General features: G+C 46.1%; 1 protein-coding gene across 1 annotated transcript in view; it reads left to right on the forward strand.

The window, feature by feature from the left end:
• Positions 1 to 325: 325 nt before the first annotated feature.
• The window catches only part of C12H14orf132 (chromosome 12 C14orf132 homolog), a 51,473-nt gene continuing 31,371 nt past the window's right edge, over positions 326 to 20,427 (forward strand). Inside the window, exon 1 of the mRNA XM_077123470.1 lies at positions 326 to 609. Within this exon, the coding sequence (XP_076979585.1) occupies positions 583 to 609 (27 nt within the window). The 5' untranslated portion in view covers positions 326 to 582. The remainder of the gene's footprint in view (positions 610 to 20,427) is intronic.

Consider the following 20,427-nt stretch of genomic DNA (forward strand, 5'->3'; position numbering starts at 1 on the left):
CCTGTCCAGTTTCTAACCCCGGAGCATAAGAGACCCTAATTCTGGTCCTCAGCCCCAGGAAAGCAGTGCCCACCCCCACCCACCCCCCATTGAGCTAGGCTCAATCGCACGGGCCCGGCACTGGCTCTGTCTCAGGCTGGTTTGTTCATGTACCCACCAGCTGGGCGACCTGGGGAAAGCCGCTAGCCCCGGGCGGCTGCAATCACGCCACTCGGTCCACGCAGAGAGCTTGCATGTTCCCCGAGGCCCCGCCCCTGGGGTGGGGCTGGGGTGGTCACGTGGAGGGACGCCCAGTCCCAGGAGACATGCCCCGCCCCCGCGCTCCCTCTCAGCTGCCTGTAGCTGTTTGGAGCCACAGCTTAGAGCCAGCCGAGGACTCCGCGCCGGCCCTGGACGCGCCACCACGCGGGGGCTGGTAAGGTTGGCGCCGCCGCCGAGGGATCCCAGGGGCGCCTGCTCGTTGCTCCGCCCGCTCCGGGCCAGCTGTGCAGGCGGCTGCACCCGCAACAGCAACAGCAGCAGCCCAGCAGCAGCGAGGATTCGAACACGGGCGGCGGCAGTAGCCGCGACAGCAGCGACGTCATGGATCTGTCCTTTATGGCCGCGCAGGTAACGGGGCGCCTCCCCCGCGCGCTCCAGGTCACCAAGTTTGGGGAAGTCCCGGGCTACAGCCGCCCTTCCTTGCCTGGACAGGCCGCGCCCGGAGGAGTCGGATCCGGGCGGTGGCGCCCACCCGGGTTCTAAGTCCTGGTTCTTTGTTCCCAGCTGGGCGTCCCCTGCGGATGCCACCCGGTGCGAGCGTCGGGGGCGACCAGCAGTGTTCTCCCGGGTGGGGCTGGGGGCGAGTCCTGAGAGCCGGTGAGTGGAGCTATTCCCGCCAGTCTCCCTCCCTTCCCATTCCCGACCAGCCGTCCCTCCACCCCCACTCCCTGTCTCCGGACCTCTCCAAGGCCTGGACATCTCAGACCCGTGCGAAGCCAGGCAGCCTGGCGAGCGGGAGGGCAGTCTCCTTCTTCCCCACTTTGGTCTCCGTGAGGCGTCTGATAATCTGTCACTCGGGTGAACTGGGGCGGGGCGGGTACCCCCCACCCCCACTCTTGGAAGCCTCGCCTTTCTCCCCTTCCAGTGGGGGAGTGGGACCACAGCTCTATCCCTTCCGCAGCGGGGTCGAGGAAGGCGGCGAGACCCGCTTTGTGACCGGTGGTTTTCTATTCGTTGCTTTGTGCTGAGTCTGATTCGCCATCAGTGCCCAGCGCGACCATCACTCATATCTGGACACAAAACAGGTTACCAGGGCAGGGAACATCCCTTTGAGTTCTGGGTTTGAACGGGGGCGAATATCTTCATGTTTAGGCACCTGATTCTCTGGAGCCAGAACTAAGGTTAGACACCCACGTTCTCCAGCTGTCTGGGACTCAGAGGACCACCCAGTGCGGACCACATGCAGGCTCCAGGGGACGGCTGCATTTAGTCTGCGAGAGTAAGTCCCAGTGTACCAAGTTCAAATAGCACGTATGTGATATCGGGAGAAGAGAGCTAGGGTGTCTGTCTCCTGGCCCCACTAGCTTCTGTGTTGTTTGTCAGGGAATAGAATTTGAAGGACACTTTCCCTTTCCCAAAACTTCACCAATGGTGGAAGCCTGTGTTTAAAGTTTGACTTTAGGAAAATCAAATATAACAAAGTTAGCGTTTCTTCAGGTGAAAATAAAGTTTAATATTCATTTTCATTTTTGTCAGGCTAATAGAATAATATCCTTGAAAGATCATTATTTGTGTTCAACAGCATGGAGTTCATGACAAAAATCTGAGAATTGTATGGCACATTAGCTGTACATTCTTCTTTCCAAGTCTTTCCTGCCCTGTGTCACTTCTCCCAGTGAATTACATCTGGTAGCATACTCTTCATACTGCTTATATCTACTAATATTGACCCCAGTTTTTCAATGCCCCATAGGTACTTTCTTACTACAGTATGGAAAAGTGAAGTGAAGCGAGGAAGAAGGGTAAATGTGCCATTTATGGTAGGTACAGACTAGGATTGTTAGGTGATAAGCCTTCAGCCTTTACAATTAACACCCCATCTCTCTAATACTTTGTCACTTTAAAACTGATGTGGTGACTAGCAGGAATATGTCTTAGCATTTAATTATCTCCAAACTAGCTTGATTTTTTTTTTCACAAAATGACTTTTTTTAACTTTATTTTTTCATTTGCTGTCTTATTCTTCTTTTCAAGAAAAATACCCAACAATAAGTGTTCTGCTGCATGCAGGCAAACTGCATGAGATCCATTGTGTCTGATCCATTGTGTTTTCTTATGTGATGATTCTTATTCTGCAGGAGAGACAGCTGTTTTCAGATGATGGCCTATTTTGCATTTTTTAAAAAGCAAACATGTGAATGGTTTCCCCAGCTTGCTGGATATAGAGGTATATTCTACAGGTGACCTTGAAGGAAGGGTTAAAGAGCATTTCATTCATATCTAAAAGTGAAATAATATTCCATGTGGAGTGAATATTATGAAAAAATGCCCAGAAACACAGTTTCCAGTTGCTGAAATGTTGAATTAGTTCCTATTGGTTGATAAAGACTGTCCTGAGCTCTCAGCTAAGACTGAATTATATTGGAATCTGTATGTTTTCTTGGATGTGATTTAAGATATTTGTTTGAAATACATTTCTTGCCAAGTAATGCTATGATTCAGATGTAAAGCACTTTATTGATTTTTAGAGGTAATCATGAGACATTTAATATATATATATATATACTCTATCAGAAAGATACCATTAAAAAGTGTTTCACAATCCCATTTCTTACCTAAGATATATTAGTAGTTTTTAATCCATAAAATGCCAGCTTGGCGAATATTTGAAGTATGCAAATATTGTTGGCATAATTAAATTTGTAATATTTTAATCAATCTTACTAAAGATTGTTTATATATTATATTATATATATAATATAATATATTTATATTATATATAATATAATATATATTATATTATATATAATATATATTATATTATATTGCTTACATGTATATTACAATGTGAGAAAGGCTCTCTTTTGAGTCCAATTTTTTGTGAGTCCAATTTTTTAGATGAGGAAATTGAAGCACAGAATGGTTGAGTAAATTAAAAGGTTACATCTCTGTTTGATGGCAAAGTTGTCAGATAATTCTAAATAAAAGAATACTGTATGCATTAAAAAAAAAGTAATGGCAAAATGTAAACTGTAGGCATACAGCAAGTCCCAAAGGCAGGCATGAAAAGATGCAGAACCTCCTTGCTGGTTCTTGGAAACCCAGCTCCCCTCTCTCAGGCAGTCTCTTAACAGCTCTTCCAGAATGTCAATTGCTCCACCAAGCAACCCAGGCTTTTTTTAAAACCTGATTTTGCATCTCTGGTTCCTAAACCCGTGCTTATTTCTGAGACAACATTTATGTGGTCTTATGGACATTGTTTTAGAACAGAAGTGCTTTTAGCCACAGAATAACCGAGTATTCGCCAGATTTCTAGAGGGGAGAGGAGCTCACACAATGCCTGCCTCTGCTTTCCCCTCTGGGTCCCACTGAACTGGTGTTGCCTTGGTTACAAATAAATTGATCACTGCTAACCCCGAGGATGGCTAGAGTGTCAGAAGTTGCTATGGCGACTTGACAAATAAACGTACGGCTTTTTGGTGCTTTTGGCAGAGCTAGCCTAGAGACAGAGTTCTTATTTATTTATTTATTTCCTTTTTCTTTACAATTCAAGTTTCATGTAGTCAGTTTTTCCCATCAACAGATGTTCGGCATTCAGATGTTTGGCATTGACTGCTCAGTACTATGCTAACTACAAGGACCAAAAAGATGAAATGCCTTACAAATGTGGAAAGAGAGGAAGGTTTGTCACAGGCACTCGGTACACTTTATTACATTAAATCTTTACAAATCTGTGACGCAGGCACTGTTATCGCCACTTTACAGATCAGGATGCTGAACTTTGGCAAGATGAAATAACTTGTCTAATAACACACCATTAATTAGGAGGAGAACTGGATTTCTTTTTTTTTTTTGAAGTTTTTTTTTAAGTTTATTAATTAAAAAATAAAGAAACAAAATAAAACAACATACATAATCAGTAATTCACAATATCATCACTTAGTTGCATATTCATCATTTCTTAGAACATTTGCATCGATTTAGAAAAAGAAATAAAAAGATAACAGAAAAAGAAATAAAATGATAACAGAGAAAAGAAAGTTATACATACTTTTAGGAGGAGAACTGGATTTCAAAGATGGACCTGCATATTTGCAGTCACAGACTTTCCCACCCTATTGCTTTACCCTTGGAAAGACATGATATAAGGAACAGGGTTGATGTATTTACAGCTGTCTTGCATGTGCCTCTCTCATAGTCCCCACCGTGTTGGACTATTATGATTGCTCCTGGTGTTGACCCAGTCCTCTCATTGCCTCCAGGACAGGAACTTTTACTTCTCTATCTCCAGCACTTAGCTTTTCCTGGCCGGAGTAAGTACTCTGTGGCAACCAGAAAGTGCATGTAATAGAGTCATTGCTTACTCCACCCCTCAGTGGGCAGTTCCACTGAGAAATGTTGTTCAGTAGTTGGTGAGTACCTGCCATGTGCCAGGCTCGGTGTCAGGCACTGGAATGGGGATGCTGGAGGTCAGATTTGAATGGGCTGTTGATTTTTCTCTCTGGTTGCTTATAGTTTATTAATGAAATGATGAGCCAGATAGGGGAATGAATCAAGTGCTGGGCATAGGAAGATGCTTGGCAGGTGGTACCCACACATCAAGTATCTGTTGGATCACTGGATGTGACTTTATCAAAATGTGTGTGCATTAATTAATGAAAGAACAGGCAGTAACAGGAAAAGACAGCAAGGTGTCACCTGCCCAACCCCTCTCCCCCGAACATCTTTTATCATTGGGACTTTGAGAATGAGGTTTTTAGGTGGATTAGAATTACAGGCACCCGATGAATCCCAGAGTGATTCAATCAGTGAGTGGAAAAGTATTTGCAAAGTCCCCTGCGGGGAATGGTGAGAACGGGGAGAAATTCAACTTCCCCAAGTTGAATTCTTGATATTCCCACAAGCAGTGTGGACAACCAAAGCTATAGGCTGAGCCTCCAGTCTTGGGGTCCGTTCATATGACCTATCCACAAAGGATAGGTCAAGTCTACTTAAAATTTAGGCCTAAGAGTCACCCCCAAGAGAGCTTCTTTTGTTGCTCAGGTGTGGCCTCTCTCTCCAGCCAACACAACGGGCAGTCTCACCACCCTCCCCCTGTCTGCCTGGGATGTGACTCCCGGGGGTGTGGACCTTCCTGGCAACGTGGGACAGAGATCCAAGAATTAGCTGGGACTCAGCATCAAGGGATTGAGAAAAACCCTAGAATGAGCTGAGACTCAGCATCAAGGGATTGAGAGGACCTTCTTGACCAAAGGGGGGAAGAGTGAAATGAGACAAAGTGGCAATGGCTGAGAGATTCCAAACAGAGTTGAGAGGTTATCCTGGAGGTAATTCTTACACAATAAGTACATATCACATTGTTATTCAAGATGTAATGGAGAGGCTGGAGTGAACTCCCTGAAAATATAGAGCTGTGTTCCAGTAGCCATATTTCTTGAGGATGGTTGGATAATGATATAGCTTTCACAATGTGACTGTGTGATTGTGAAAACCTTGTGTCTGATGCTCCTTTTATCTACCTTGTCAACAGACGAGTAGAACATATGGAATAAAAATAAATAGTAGGGTAACAAATGTTAAAATAAATTTAGTATGAAATGCTAATGAAAGCGAGGGGTAAGGGGTATGATATGTATAATCTTTTTTTTTCTGTTTTCGTTTTATTTCTTTTTCTGGTGTCTTTTTATTTCTTTTTCTGAATTGATGCAAATGTTCTAAGAAATGATGAATATGCAACTAAGTGATGATATTGTGAATTACTGATTATATATGTTGATATTTTAGTTCATTTGTTAAATTTTTTTAATTAATAAATAAATTTAAAAAAAAAAAGGAATTACAGGCAGATCTCTCCTGGTGGGCCCGGGAATATGGGCATTCTAGCCAGAGAGATGTGAAGGTGGAAAGTCCAGAAGAGATTCCCACAGTCCTCAGAGTACTGGTAGGTAGAGTCACAGTAGGATAGGGAGGGGGAGGCCAGGGTGGTATTATGGAAAGTGCTGACCATTGGGAAGAGACACTGCATTTAGTATCTAGGCAGGGAGCCATTGCAGGTTATTGAGGAGGGGAGTGACATATAATCGAATCAGTTCCCTTGGAAAATCCTAGCTCCAGTAAAAAATAGAAGCTAGAGAAATGGATGGGATCAGGAATGAGTGTTTTGCTTGTTAATTGACTAAATGAATGAAACCAGATCTGTGTGACTCCAAAGCCCCAACTTCTTCCCCTTCACCATGCTGTTAAATAGGATTCCCATTTGAGGCTTAAGAAGGTGCAGAATCATATAAACTGTATTCCAGAGATTTCTCTCTCAAAAGCTAAACTTCTTGGATGTGCAGTTATCTGGCAAATACTCTTATACAGAATGTGCCCTCCCCAGTGTGGGTACATCTGGCTGAGTGTAAGGGCTTAGGAGAAGCTACGGGATTCTGAAGATTGACACTCCACTTGTCAGCTCACCTCGTTTCTGAGCCCTGGCGGTGCTTGTGGGCTGTCAGCCTCCGCTCCCCTGTTGCTGGAAACACTCTACCACCACTCGACCCAGCTCCTGAGTTCCAAGTTCTTATGTTGTAACTATCAAGTTGAGCAAGTGTGCCTTGTGGCCTAAGACCTTCCTTTGTCGTGCACTGTCCCTGTAGTGAGTAGTCTAAATCCAGTAGTTCTCAAATCATGCTGCCATTGGAATCATTTGGGGGCTTTAGAGAGTTCTGCCCAGGTCCCACCCCAGAAACTCTTTGGGGTTGATGTTGTTTGAGGTGGGGGTGGGGGCACCCCGGCATCAGTACTTTCTTTCAGTGTCCTAGTTGGTTCCAGTGGGTAGCTAAGGTTCAGACACAGTGCTTACACCCACCTGTAGGGCTGACCTCCCCTCCCCCGGATGAAACAGATCTTTGGCTCTCTGGTTACTCTTAGATCATAAAAAATCATATGGATACTGGGAGTCACCAAATGCACCAAGCACTGCAGCTAGAAGCATATAATCTCAGGACTCACCCAAAATTGAGGTTCTTCTTCCCTCAAGATCTTCTTCCCTGACAGGTGGAAAACCGAGAATTTGAGTAACTGCCTTTGTTATTCGCTCCCCTCCCCCTCCCCCCACCCCCCATAGACAGGGAGGAAACAGAGAACCAGGGGACTCATCCAGCAAGCAGCAGAACCAGGAGCAGAGCTAGGTTTACTGACTGCAGGCCCGGCTTTCCTGGCAGAATAGTCCAAGTGCTAGGGGAGGGGCCCCAGGGATTCTCTATGGGTTAGTTTCAGGGAATCTATCCATTCTCTGATGTATGCAAAATGTTGTGTTTATGTACATTGTTTAACTAGCTCTAAAAGGGGTCTGAACCCCGTAAAGAATAAGGATCTCGGCTTTTTTCTTAGAGAGGCAATGACAGGTCACTTCTCTAATCCTCAGTTTCATCATCTATGAAATGGGAACAAAAAAGCCTTTCTTGTGAAACTGTTCATTTATTCATTCAACAGATGTTTCCCTAAGTGGGGTGCTTTGTCCATACGTGGGATGCACAGGCCCTTGCTTTGTGGTACTTGAAAGGATGGAGGTGAATAAACACAGGTGCCGAAGAAGTCCAGAAGAGACACTTAAGAGTCTAGCTCCAGAGGTCAGGAAAGGCTTCTGTAGATGAGACTTGAGCTGAGTTAGAAGGCTGTGGAGTTGTTATGCAGATAAGGAAGGAGTGAGGGTGTCCAGATGCAGGGAACAGCAGGAGGAAATACAAGGAGGCTTGCATGAAGATCTCCTGTTGGGGGTAGGGGTTCCAGGTAGCCATTTGGCCAGGGCAAAGGGGGCAGGCGGTTAGGGCATGGGAGAGGAGGCCAGGGAGCCCAGGCCAGGCAGGTGCTTCACCTGGTGGTGGGGGTGTGGGCAGCACACTGCTGGTGCCATGCAGACATGCAGGGCTAGGGCTGCTGGGTCTTTTGGTTTTTCAAGAAAACTGGTATGTCTGATGTTCACATGAAGTCTTTGGAATTTTAAATATTGACAACTAATTACAAGTTTTTAAGCAATCTACAACTAGGATATGGGCTATTTCAGTTACATATTGCTTATTATTTCATTTACTTAGTGGCTTAAAGTAGCTTTTTTTTTTTGCATGGGCAGGCACTGGGATTGAACCTGGGTCTCTGGCATGGCTGGCGAGAACTCTGCCTGCTGAGCCACCATGGCCTGCCCTTCAATTTTTTTTTCCTTGTGATTTTGTGGGACTAGAATTAGTGAAGGGCTCGACTGGTCAGTTTGTCTCTTCTCTTGGTGGTATTGGTGAGGGCAGCTGGGACTGGAGTTTTGACATCTAGGATGGTTTCTTCACTCACATGTTTGGCACTTCCATGCTATCTGGCTGCTCTCTCCATTTGGTGCTTTATCCTCTAACAGTTTCTCCAGGCAGCTTTGAGCTTCCTGCCAGCATGGTGGTCTTTGGGCTGCAGCACTTCTTGCATCACAGCTGACATCCCCCAGGACAAGTATTACAAAGCTCCAGGTGGAGCTGTGGGCTTCTTGTGACCTAGCCTCTCATATACCAGCGTGCCACTAACTCTTCGTGTTCTTGGTCAACAAAGTCACTAAGTCCGGGCCAGACTTGGGAGGGAATCCAGATTCCACCTTTCAATATGTGGAGTAGCACACACATACAGGAGGGAGGGAAAGAACCAACGGAGGCCAACTTTGGGACTTGTTACCACATGGACAAAACACAACAGTTCTGTAGGCTGGTTTCATCCCGGGGCTGCCAGAGTAAAATCCCTGAACTGGAAAAAGAATCAAGACAGGTGTCTGCAGAGCTTGACAAAACTTGTCAACTGTCAAGCCCATGAAGAAAGTAAATTATTACTACAGAGGTAGGCCATAGCTTTCCTAGGCCAAACCATATGAAATTGCCGCAATTTGACTGTTTTTGATTTACGTGCTGACAGCTTCATGTATTTCAACCTAATATATAATATACGATAGAACAATATAATCACCTGTGGAAGGGTAAAGGGCTGTGATGCGTGAGCTGGGGTGAGGAGACACAGGTAGGGAGTGGCGATAGAAGTCAGTGCCTGCTGAGAGGTTTGAGCGGTCTCTCTAGAAGAGGCTGTGTTTCGGGAGCCAGTCCTTCCACTGCCTCCCCTCTCAGCCCAGCTCTTAGAACCTGGGCAGGAGGGCACAGGCACACCTGGATCACAGTGTTAACCCTGGATGTTTCTTTCTGGAATACGACATGCATGAGTCTCATCATAGCTGAGTTGCTGATATATCCCCTACCAGCTTCCCCAAGAGGCTCACAGTTAATTTGCATTTTAATCATTTTTTCTTGGGGGACTTAGCACAAAGACATCTGGCAGTATTGTAGAAGCAGTTCTGCTATTTCTTGAAATGATCTTTGTTGCACTTAAGGGCCATTCTACAAGAAACTGGTAGAATGTTTTCTTCCCCAGAGGAACATACCACTGTGCAGAAAAGTAGAATTCTAGGGAGTCTGACAGTCTGCTCAGAGAATGTTTTCCAAGCCAGTGAATTGCTCCTTTTTCTTAAAGCAAGAATTATCATTAAAATACAGATTATCTGTGAGCTCATGTTTTTAACCAAAGAACCTGTCACATTGTACTTCGAATTCCCATTTTAAAGATTTAAATATTTTATCATTCTAATTAGACCTGCCTAGGGAGTGGATGTAGGGCTGCATTTTTGCAGGAGTGTAACGGCAGTTAAAGAAGGAGAAAAAAATCCATAGTGCATTCTGTAAATCAAATTTCTAGATAGTGTTTTAAGAGTCCAGACATTCCATTTGGTTTGAAAAAAAAAATCAGATCTCGCACAGCTAAAGGAATGGGGGCATCTAAAGGTGAATTACAAATCTCCAGTTAAATGTTCATATGTCTTTGGCGTACTTGCTGTATTCTCAGGCCTGCTTTGGGGGCTTAGACTCAATTCCTTCTGTCCTAAGGTGATGGAGATCTGTCTCCATCTATGTCCCCACCCTATCCCCTGAGATTATCCCTGTGTCTGCCTATCATACCTGCCATTTATCAGATGCTTACAAGGTACCAGGCAGGCCTTGTGTCAAACAATTTATACACAAAATCTCACTAATTTCTTACAACAGCCCATGGAATAGACTCTTATTCTTTTAACAGATGTGGAAACTGAGGCTTACAATGGCAGAATCACACAGGCTTACATAGCTGGGGTTCAAACCCAGATCTCTGACCACTTCAGTCTATTTTAAAAAATCCAGTCTGACAATCTTTGCTTTCAATCAGGGTGATTATACCATTTACATTTAATGCAATTATTATTAAATCTATCTTACTGTTTGTTTTCTACTTTTTCCATTTGTACATTGTTCCTTTTTCCCTTTTTTTTCTGACTTATTTTGGATTAAGCAACTTTTATAGTTATAAAAGTTCCATTTTATCTTCTTTGTTGGTTTATTAGCTATAATTCTATTTTGATATTTTAGAGGTTAATTTGGGCTTTATAAGGTATATCTTTAACTTAATTACAGTTTATATGCAAGTGACATTATTCCATTTCACATATACTATAAGAACCTTACAGCGGTATACTTCTATTCCTTCCCTCTCAGTTTTTGTGCTTTTTGTTACACATTACTACTACACTGATTACAGACCTCATACTATATTGTCATTATTTTTGTTAAAAGTCAATTATCCTTTGAAGTGACTTAAATAGTAAGAAAAATTCATACATTTTCCCACGTGGTTATTTTTTCTGGCGTTCTTCCTTCCTTTATGTAGATTTATATTTCTATATGGTATCATTTCCCTTATGTCTGAAAGACTTTAATTTTTATTTATTTATTTATTTATTTTTACATGGGCAGGCACTGGGGAGCAAACCTGGGTCTCCGGCATGGCAGGCAAGAATTCTGCCACTGAGTCACCATTGCACTGCCCTAACATTTCTTATAGTGTGCAAGTGCTGGTAATGAATTCTCCCACATTTTTTATGTCTGAAAAAAAAGATATTTTTATTGGGCATAGAATTCTCTGTTGACAGTTTTTTTCCCCCTTTCAGAATTTTAAAGATTTTCTCTAATCATCTTCTTGTTTTCATGGTTTCTGATGAGAAATCTGTTCTCATCTTTATCTTTGTTCCTCAGAATTTAAGGTATCTTTTTTGTTCTCACAGGTTTTAAGGTTTTCCTCTTTATCACTGATTTTGAGCAGTTTTATTATGATGTGTCTGAGTGTAGTTTTCTTCATGTTCATTACACTTGCGGTTTGGGGGTCTTCTGGGGTCTGTGGATTTATAGCTTACATCATATTTGGAAAATGTTCTGTCATTATTTCCATACATATTTTTCTTTCTCCTCACCTTTGGGGATTCCAGATAACATTACATTAAGCCTGAAGTTGTCTCACAGCTCACTAATGCTCTGTTCAGTAGTTTTTTTCAGTTTTTTTCTTTGTGTCGCATTTCAGACAGTTTTTATTGTTATATCATCAGGTTCACCAGTCTTTCATTATTTGGTAGCTAATCTATTGTCAATCCCTTCCAATATGTTTTTATCTCAGAATTGTAGTTTTATTTTTAGAAGTTTGATTTGGATCTTTTTTAAAACATCTTTCATATCTCTGCTTCAGTGTTTCCTCCAGGTTTACGAGCATATGGAATGCAGTTATAACAACAGTTTTAATGTCCTGGTCTACTAATTCTATATTCATGTCAGTTTGGGGTCAGTTTTGATAGATTTTTCTCATTATGGATCATATTTTCCTGCTGCTTTGCATGCTTGATAACTTTTTATTGGATGCCAGACATGAATTTTACCTTGTTGAGTCCTGGATATTTTTGTATTCCTATTCTTGAGTTTTATTCTGGGATGAAATTACATTCCTTGGAAATGGTTTGACCTTCTTGGATCTTTCTTATAACATTTGCTAGGCACACCCAGAACCAGTAATTATTCCCCACTGCTCTTCCAGACCCCACAGCCCTCTCCTCTCTATACTCCACTCTGTGAACTCCAGCTGCCTGGGTCTCCCTGAACTTTCAGCTCATCGTTTCAACTCAGGTTGTCCGCTGGGCTCTGGCTGGGTTTTCCATTCTCCTCAGCCTGGAAACTCTCTCCAGTCAGTAAGCTGGGGCAAGTGTAGGGCTCATCTTCCTTGCTTTCCATCGCTCAATGGTCACTTTCCTTCATTGCCTGGTGTCCAGTGTCCTCAAAACCATTTTTGTATGTTTTGTCCAGTTTTAAAAATTGTTTTGGGTGGGAGGGCAAATCCAGTCTCAGTTACTCCATCTTAGCTGGAAGCAGAATTTGCTTAATCTTACGCTTTTAACAACTATTCTTCCACCCTCTTCCTTTCCTTCCACTCAAACCTGGATCTGGACCCTCTCCTCTCCTCCCAGCTCTGGGACCTTGGTCCGACAGTTCTCTCTCTCTCCTGCAGACCAGAAATGGGAATAATATAGTTACCTTGTGGGTGAGCTTCTGATACTAGAATCAGAAGCCAAACTATGCATGAACTGATCTAATTCCTTTCTGGCCTGCTTTCTCCTCTTGAGTTTCTTCAGAATGTCCTATGCACCATTGAGGGGTTCACTGTCGGTCTGTAACCCTGGTGTCAAGCCTGCATGTTGGCAGTGAGAAGCTGGAGCCTAATGAGTGGGGTGGGAGCATGGGGGGTGCTCTCAGCCACAGGCTCAGGGTGTCAGCTTGTTGCTCAGTCGATAGCTGAGACCCTGTTCAACCCCTCTAACCCGAGGGTCCTGCATCCATCTCCACAGTGCAAAGCTCTGGGAGCTGATTAGAAATGCATTAAGACTTGGCTCCCAGTGGCTTGGAGAGAGACTTGAAGAAGGTGACTGATACTGTCTTCCAGGCCCCCTGTGCTCCTCACCCTGCCTCTCTCCTCACAAAGCCCAAGTGGTGCTGCCTGCATCCCTTGCCTCCCTCTGACCCTGACTTCCTGCCAGTTCTTCTTCCCTCCCAGGGGGCATTCCACCTGGGGCCCACCATGTGCCCCAGTTGTTAGATCAGTCACCCAAGGTTGGCCATGCAGACAGGCCATGTAGGGGGTGTTTGGGAGTTAAAATAAAAAACTGTTACCAGCCTTTATGAGCGTCATCATCCTCACCAGCATCAGGTGAGCAGGCACCAGGTGAAGAACAATGTTCTTAGGCATGCAGACAGGTGAGGCAGGAGCCTTGCTCCCAGGTGGGAAGGAGAGAGGGACCGATGGCATGCTTGAATCTTGAGTGCCTACTCAGGGACAGGCTCTGGCTGCACAGCCACCTGTGAGGCAGTTGCATGCCTATTTTAGAGGTGCAGACACAGAGGCTTAGATACCTTAGGGCCTTACCCAAGTCAACCAGGTCAGAAGGGGCTCAGCTGGGGTTCGAAGGTAGGTCTGAGCTCATAGACCAGATGCCAGTGCTGAGTACTGCACAGGGTACTGGCAGATTGCAGAGTGGTTTGGGGCGTGGGTGGGGAATGCAAGTACCAAACAAATGTAGTCTGTGTTGTAAACCTCTCTAACTTAACCCTTTGCTCTCCTGCATTCTCTTCCCTGGAGTCTATAGGGGTTATATAGGGGTAGAGTGGATGGCAGCTGGAGTGAGTGGAAAAAAGCTCAGACAGGCTGGTGCCAGAGGCAGAGGCGTAGCCCACAAGAGGCCAAAAGAACCTGGGGGAGGGCATTGCAGGAGTGAGACTCGCTGCTCCAGCAGTGATCACTCCTTTCTCTTCTCTGCCCTTGTTGCTCTGTCCAGATCCCCATAGGAGCTTTTGTCATGTCTGAGGTTGCCAGCCCAGTGCCAGACCTGGTTAATTTTAATAACTGAATCAAGGCGAGCAGGAAATCAAAGGCATGAAGGAAAAAAAAAGCGAAGGTGAAGCACTCGTGCTTTAGCAGTTCCTGCTTGGAGGCATCACAGCTTTCCCCAAGGCCAGGGGTTACTGAAGGCACAAGCCCCCACCCCTGTCCTGCATCAGTCCTTCAGATTCCCTGACCCGGGCACCCTCCCCTGTCTACCTCAGGCTTTCAGCTGCCATCCAGGCCCGGACCGCGCACTTGCCATTGCATCATTTTGTTGCATCCTCTTAACAGTCCATGTTGTGAATCGATGATTGTTCCTAGTTTACGGATGAGGAGAATGAAACCCGGAGTGGTCAAACAATTGCCCAGGGTCTCGTAGAAGGTAGCTAATGCACTTGTATTTGAATGGAGGCCTGGCTGATTCTCTTTACCTCAAGACTTCACTACGAAAATGGTGACACAAATGAAAAGCAAGCAGCCACCCTGGTTGAGGGATTTCCTAAGACTAGGATTTGCAATGAGAAGTCCTGGCCAGTCCCAGAAAAGCCGGGACAGAGTAGTCATCCTTCTCGGGTCCAGCTGGGGTTCAGAGGGATCCTTCATCTCCCTCAGGGACGACTGATACGCTGCTCCCGAGGTTAGTGCAGTTCACTGTGGGTTTCACAAATACTCTTGTTCTTTAGAAACAGATAGTGATGGATTTGAAAGCAGGGACTGAAAACAGATGGCTGCACGCCACTGCTCACAGCGGCATTATTCACAATTGCCAAAAGGTGGGAGCAACCCAAGTGTCCATCAGCGGATGACTGGTGAACAAGGCCTGGCATGTCCATGCTATGGAATATTCAGCCCCCAGAATGAAGAATGTTCTGGTACATGTAGTAACACTGATGAACTTTGAAGATATTGTGTTCAGTGGAATAAGCCAGACACAGAAGGATGCACATGACATGATTCCACTAATATGAAATACCGAGAATAAACAAATTTGTAGATACAGAAAGTAGAGTAACGTTTACTAGGGTCTGAGGGAAGGAGGATTGGGGAGTGATTGTTTAATGGGTGTCTAGTTTCTGTTCGGGGTGATGGAACAGTTTCGGTAGTGGGTGGTGGTGATGGTGGCACAACCATGTAAACGACATTGGTGCTGCTTAAAAAGGGTTAAAAATAGCAAGTTTCATGTTATATATGATGCCTCAATACAATTAGAAAAAGAAAATGGATGGGGCTGGTTGAAACCGTTTCCAGACTAGACACCTCCCTGCTTTCTCCATCCTCAGGATTTTCCTGGCAGGCACCTGCCTGAGGGAGTGGAATGCAAAGTCGCCCACCAACCTTTGCAGTCTGTACCTGATGTCTCAGGCTTCTGGGAGGAGGGTGGAGGAAGATGGGTGGTGCATCCCCACCAGGCCCTGCTGTCTGCTCACCTCTGTGCCTTGGAGACCGCCTGCAGGAGGTGGATTGAATTCATCATTGGGAAGACAGCAGGGGCCACCTGGCCCCAGGAAGTGGACTTCCCTGCTGGCCCAGCTGCACTGCATGGAGCTGGGAATCTTTCTGTGGTCCTGGCTTCACCTCGTTAGTCCATGCACAGAGCCCCAGCACTGAACTCAGGATTGATGCCCTGAAGGCAGTGGAGGTTTCCGTTAGGAGAGCAGAGCCTCAGCTCCAGGAAATAAATCTCAGTTGCAGGGAAGTGGATTTGCCCAGCCACCATTTGCTCCTTCCAGACTCCCCACTGGCCATCCACCTCCCTGAAGCCTCCTGTTATGGGGCAGTGGTCACTGCTAGAGTGGGAAGAGGACACACTGTAGACATTTGCCCTCACCCCCCACCGTAGCATCTCTCTCTCTGCCTCCCCTGTCTATCCAGCAGCCCCTCAGGGCCTGGAGCTGGGTCATGTTCCTCTCTCTATTCCAAGACCTGGACCATCCAAGCACTTGTAAAAGGAGCATAGTTAACACAATGCATCAGGAGACCTGGGTGAGTTCCTGCTGGTGAGTTCCCCTTGCTCTGGGTCCCTGGCCAAGTTCCCTACCCAGAGCTGAAAACCATTATGTGCCACAGTCCCTCTGCAGCTGTCCTTATGAAGGGTCACTCGCCCTCTCTATGTGTCAGTGACCGGTGATCCATTGTCTCGATAGCAGCGACTTCCCTGGGATTGGGTAGTTTTGGGTTCCCCTGCACGGTGAGGAAATCACTTACAGCCTCTTCATTTTCGGTGGTGCAGGGGGATGAGGGTAGTTATGACAAGTTGGAGTAAGACTCAGGATTGTGAGACTTAAATTTGGGGAGCATGGTGTTCAGTCATTGGGAATTATTCACTTACAGCTTCCTCTTTTGAACCAAAATCTTCCTCCTTTTAACTGCCACTGGTCCTTGACTGGGCTCTGGAGCCCCAGGAAGCAAGCCTGATCTTACATCCACATGGTGGCCTGTCCCGTGGTGGCATGGGGCAGCCGAGAACACCTGAGACTCTGCCATTCATGACTTGGAGTGAGTTGCCCAACTTCTTGGAGCCTCAGTTTCTTTGTTAAATGGAACAGTAATACCCAGCTCACCCAGTAGGGAGGAAAATCAGTGAGAAGATAGGTATAAAAGTACCAACTGCACAGGACTGCACAGATTCCAGTAATTATTATCATGTTTGAACAGTCACCCATGCCCTTTCTCTCCAGCATCCCTTTTTTTTTTTTTTTGGACTAAATATGACCCTTTCAACTATTTTCCCAAATGAATGTTCTCTCTGGAACCTTCACCATGCCAGCTTCTGAGTCCAGATCAGTGGTCTGTCAGTGTTCCTAAAAAACCATGTTCTTTGAAAAAGAAATGGCGCTCTAGAAGGCTCTATCACCTGCTTGGATCTAGCCCTGATACTTCCCATTAATGTGGCTGGTGAAAGCTAAATCTTGCCTTTTGTAATGCTATACCTTTGATTCAAACTGAAGAGCTCTCTCTTTTCCTGAGTAATGCTGCTTATCCAGGGCCCCCTACAAAATTTTCACAACTGATTTTTATTTGAACCTTAGCACAGAGAGGTGAAGAACTGTGAAAGACTTGAGATTTTACCTGCTTGCAGGTGAGCATGCCACAATGTTATAAATGCTGACAGCAGACCTGAGACTTCTGGATGAGAGTCACAGGATTTCAGCCCTCCCAGCAGAGCTGGTAGCATTAGCTTCATGTTTGTATTGGTTCCCCTGTCCCCCCAAGTCCTGGGGGGTGTGTACTCTGTGCAGCCCATGTGTACTCTGCACAGAGTGGGTTTGTGTCACAGCTTAGGAACCTAAGCTTAGGATACCCCTCTTTTAAAGGGAGCTGCTAGGAAGCCTGCCCAAACTTTGCTCCAGAAAGATACTGTCTTCAGACTATCTGGTCAGGAAACAAATGTGCCTTCTGCCTCAGAAGGAGACACTTTCTCTGACTTCGAGGCTGTCTGTTGTACAAAACACCCCTGAACAGGTGACCCGGGGCAGATGCTGATGATGCCTTAGGTCAGGAAGTATGCAGAAACACCAGCGCCCCACAGAAGATTGTGTTCCAGCAACATACAGTCGACCCTCATTGTCTGTGCATTTCGGATGTGCAAATGTGCCTACTTGCCAAAATTTATTTGTAACCCCCAAATCAAAACTTGCAGTACTTTTGCTGTCATTCATTGGCTTATGCGGAACAGTGAAGAATTGGACGCACACGTCCCCAGCTGAAATCAAACAAGGTGGCACTTGACCTTATTTCAGCCTTCATACTATAAACAGGTGTCCTTTGCATGGTATGTTTAGTGCCAATTTTTCACATTTTTGTGGGTTTTGGAGTGATGTGGCCCCAGGCAGAATGCTGATGTGCATTCCAAAATGCAAGAAAGCTGGGATGTGCCTTAAGGAGAAAACACATGTTTTAAACATGACTCAAGTGCTGCTGGCTGTGAGTTCAGTGTTAAATGAATCAACAACATATGTTAAATAAGGTGTTTGTAAAAGTGAAAATGTTGCTACCAGAAGCTTGTAACACCCTAATCCTGTATTTCACGTGGGAGCAGTGATTCACTGTTGACTAATTCAGTATTTGTGGCAACTTTATAGAACAGAACTACTGCAAATAGTGGGAGTTGACCATATGTGTATTTATCTCTGAAAACAGAGCTGCACAAATCCAGGTTTGCATCTGAGCCCAACTGAGTCACCCTGGGCAAACCACTGAGTCCCTGGTCCTCAGTCTGTAAAAGGTTTCCTACCTTCCAGAAACATTGCCAGGGGTTCCTGAGAGTGGCATTCTTGAAGCCCCCGCAGCACACCTGGTAGAAGGCTGGAGAGAAGGCTGTGGAACCCACTGCCTCCATGGCTTGGACCCCTCTTCTGGCCACATGATGCTCTCTCCCTCAGTCTTGGTGCCTGTCCCTGACCTAGTCCTCGGAGCTGCTGTCATATGGGGCAGAACCAGCACCCCGGCCCTGAGTTCACCAGTTTGTGGGGGCTCAGGGGGGCTGAAACAGAACACAGAGCCTGGTTCACCCCGGGGCTTGAGGACCCATTCCCCCACCCTCCAAACTCATGCAAAACTGAGCACATCCCCTCTCCCTCCTGGGGTTTAAGGAAGGATTAAAGCAAAGAGTAACCACGGGGTCCTTGGAAAGTGCTTGGCATGTAACAAGTGTTCAATAAATGCCATCGTGGTGCCATTTCCACATGAGAGACTTCTCTGGAATAGAGTCTGAGACTCGCTGCGTGTGATGTGGTCCCGAAGACATGGCTCTGCTGCCCGGTGAATAAAAGCTGCTCTTTGGAGGGAAACAATTAGAAAAAGCAAAACAGAGGCAACCATAGCCGATAAGCTGTTTTTGCAAGTCTCTTGCCAACCCTTTCAGCAACAGCTTGCTGAGGCTCCAGAGGGTGGAGTCCCAGGGTGTGAGGGGAGCTTGGAGCTTGGACCTGCCCCCTCTCTTGGTGGTGCTGCTCACATGGTGTGTGACCTTTGGACTCCATGTAGGGACTCCACGTGCCATTGTGGCTAAAGGTTTGAGACGTAGAGCCATATAGACCTGAATTGGAATCTTGTCCTGACTGGTCACCAGCTGGAACACTTGAGCATGGCATTTTCCCCTCTGTAAAGATGGCATCAGGACCCATCCCACCTTGGGGAGTGGCCATGAGGATTACAGATCATGCATTTGCAGAGTTCTGGCTGCTTTACCAGATCTCCAGAATGACACGGGTGGACCATGGGAGCTCTCACTGTATAGAGAGAGATGGCGAGACTCTTGGAAATAAGACCAGAGTGTCGGGGCTTGAATTCTCTTTTGTCTCATTCTGGTTGCATGTAACTGGAACAGGTCACATTGCTTCTCTGTGCCTGAGTCCCCCTGCTGTCAAATGGGCCTGCTAATCATGCCTCCCTCCTGATGTATTCAGAAACTGACCACTGGCCTGAGACGGGTTAGTGCTCAGGGTCCCTCTCCACTCCAGCATTAGTCAGCCTGTTGTTGGCCTTGGGAGAGGCCCATCCAATTGGCCCCTGGCTCAGCACCCTCGGGGAGAATCCTTCTGAGGCCTGGAAAGAAAAGGTGCCCGAAAGCAGAATGAGAGATGGATGCAACCCTGGCCTCACTGCCAACCCAGTCTCTGATGTGCTCATTCCTTAATTCACTGAATTCATTCCACAGCTGCCCCCTGGCCCTGCTCCATGCTGGGTATTGGGAGAGCAGAGGTGACCAGGAAAGCCCCTGCTACCAAAGAACCAGCTGTTTGGTGGGAGAGCCATAGAGCCCATAAAACTGATGATACTCAGAGAGAAGCATGGAGGACGACACCTCTCTGGGAGGACTTCCTAGAGAAGGTGGCATCTCAGGCCCTGCCATGATGAGGCTTCTGCTCTTTCTTTTCTGCTGTGTGCACTTGAGCCTTTTGTGGAGGTTGCAGAAGCAATGGGCTCTAGAGGGTAGAGGCTGGTGAGTACCCGGGTTTTGGCATGATTGGTCTTAGGCAGTGCTATGTCTTTCCAGGTTCAGGGCACAGTGGGCAGCAAGGTCCATTGGGAAGGAAGGAGGGCCAGGGCCCCTCAGCAGGGATGAAGTAGTCTAGGTGGAGGCCAGGTTATCCCTCACAGCTTTCTCCTTCCATCTGGTGACACTCAGGGACCCCTTGCATCTACCTCTATTCCCCCACGCTGTCCACACTTGTAGTGCACGAGGCATTGTCAGCTGCCAATGATAAGCCCAGGAGGCCTCAGACCTGACATGTTTAATCTGGACTCAGCCCAGTTACTCTTATAGACACCTCTTATTGGGGTGTTCAGGTGTCTGCCCGGGTCTTCCCAGGGTCATCTGTCCACCTAGGAATGTGTGCTCCCCATTTGACCAGGGGAGGCCGAAAGGGAGCAAACAGAAGGCTCAGACCCCCGGTCACAGACTTGTGCCCTGTGGCACCCAGCAGGAACTTGGCATCTATG

Source organism: Tamandua tetradactyla, chromosome 12, assembly GCF_023851605.1.
Source record: "Tamandua tetradactyla isolate mTamTet1 chromosome 12, mTamTet1.pri, whole genome shotgun sequence".
Lineage (NCBI taxonomy): Eukaryota > Metazoa > Chordata > Mammalia > Pilosa > Myrmecophagidae > Tamandua > Tamandua tetradactyla.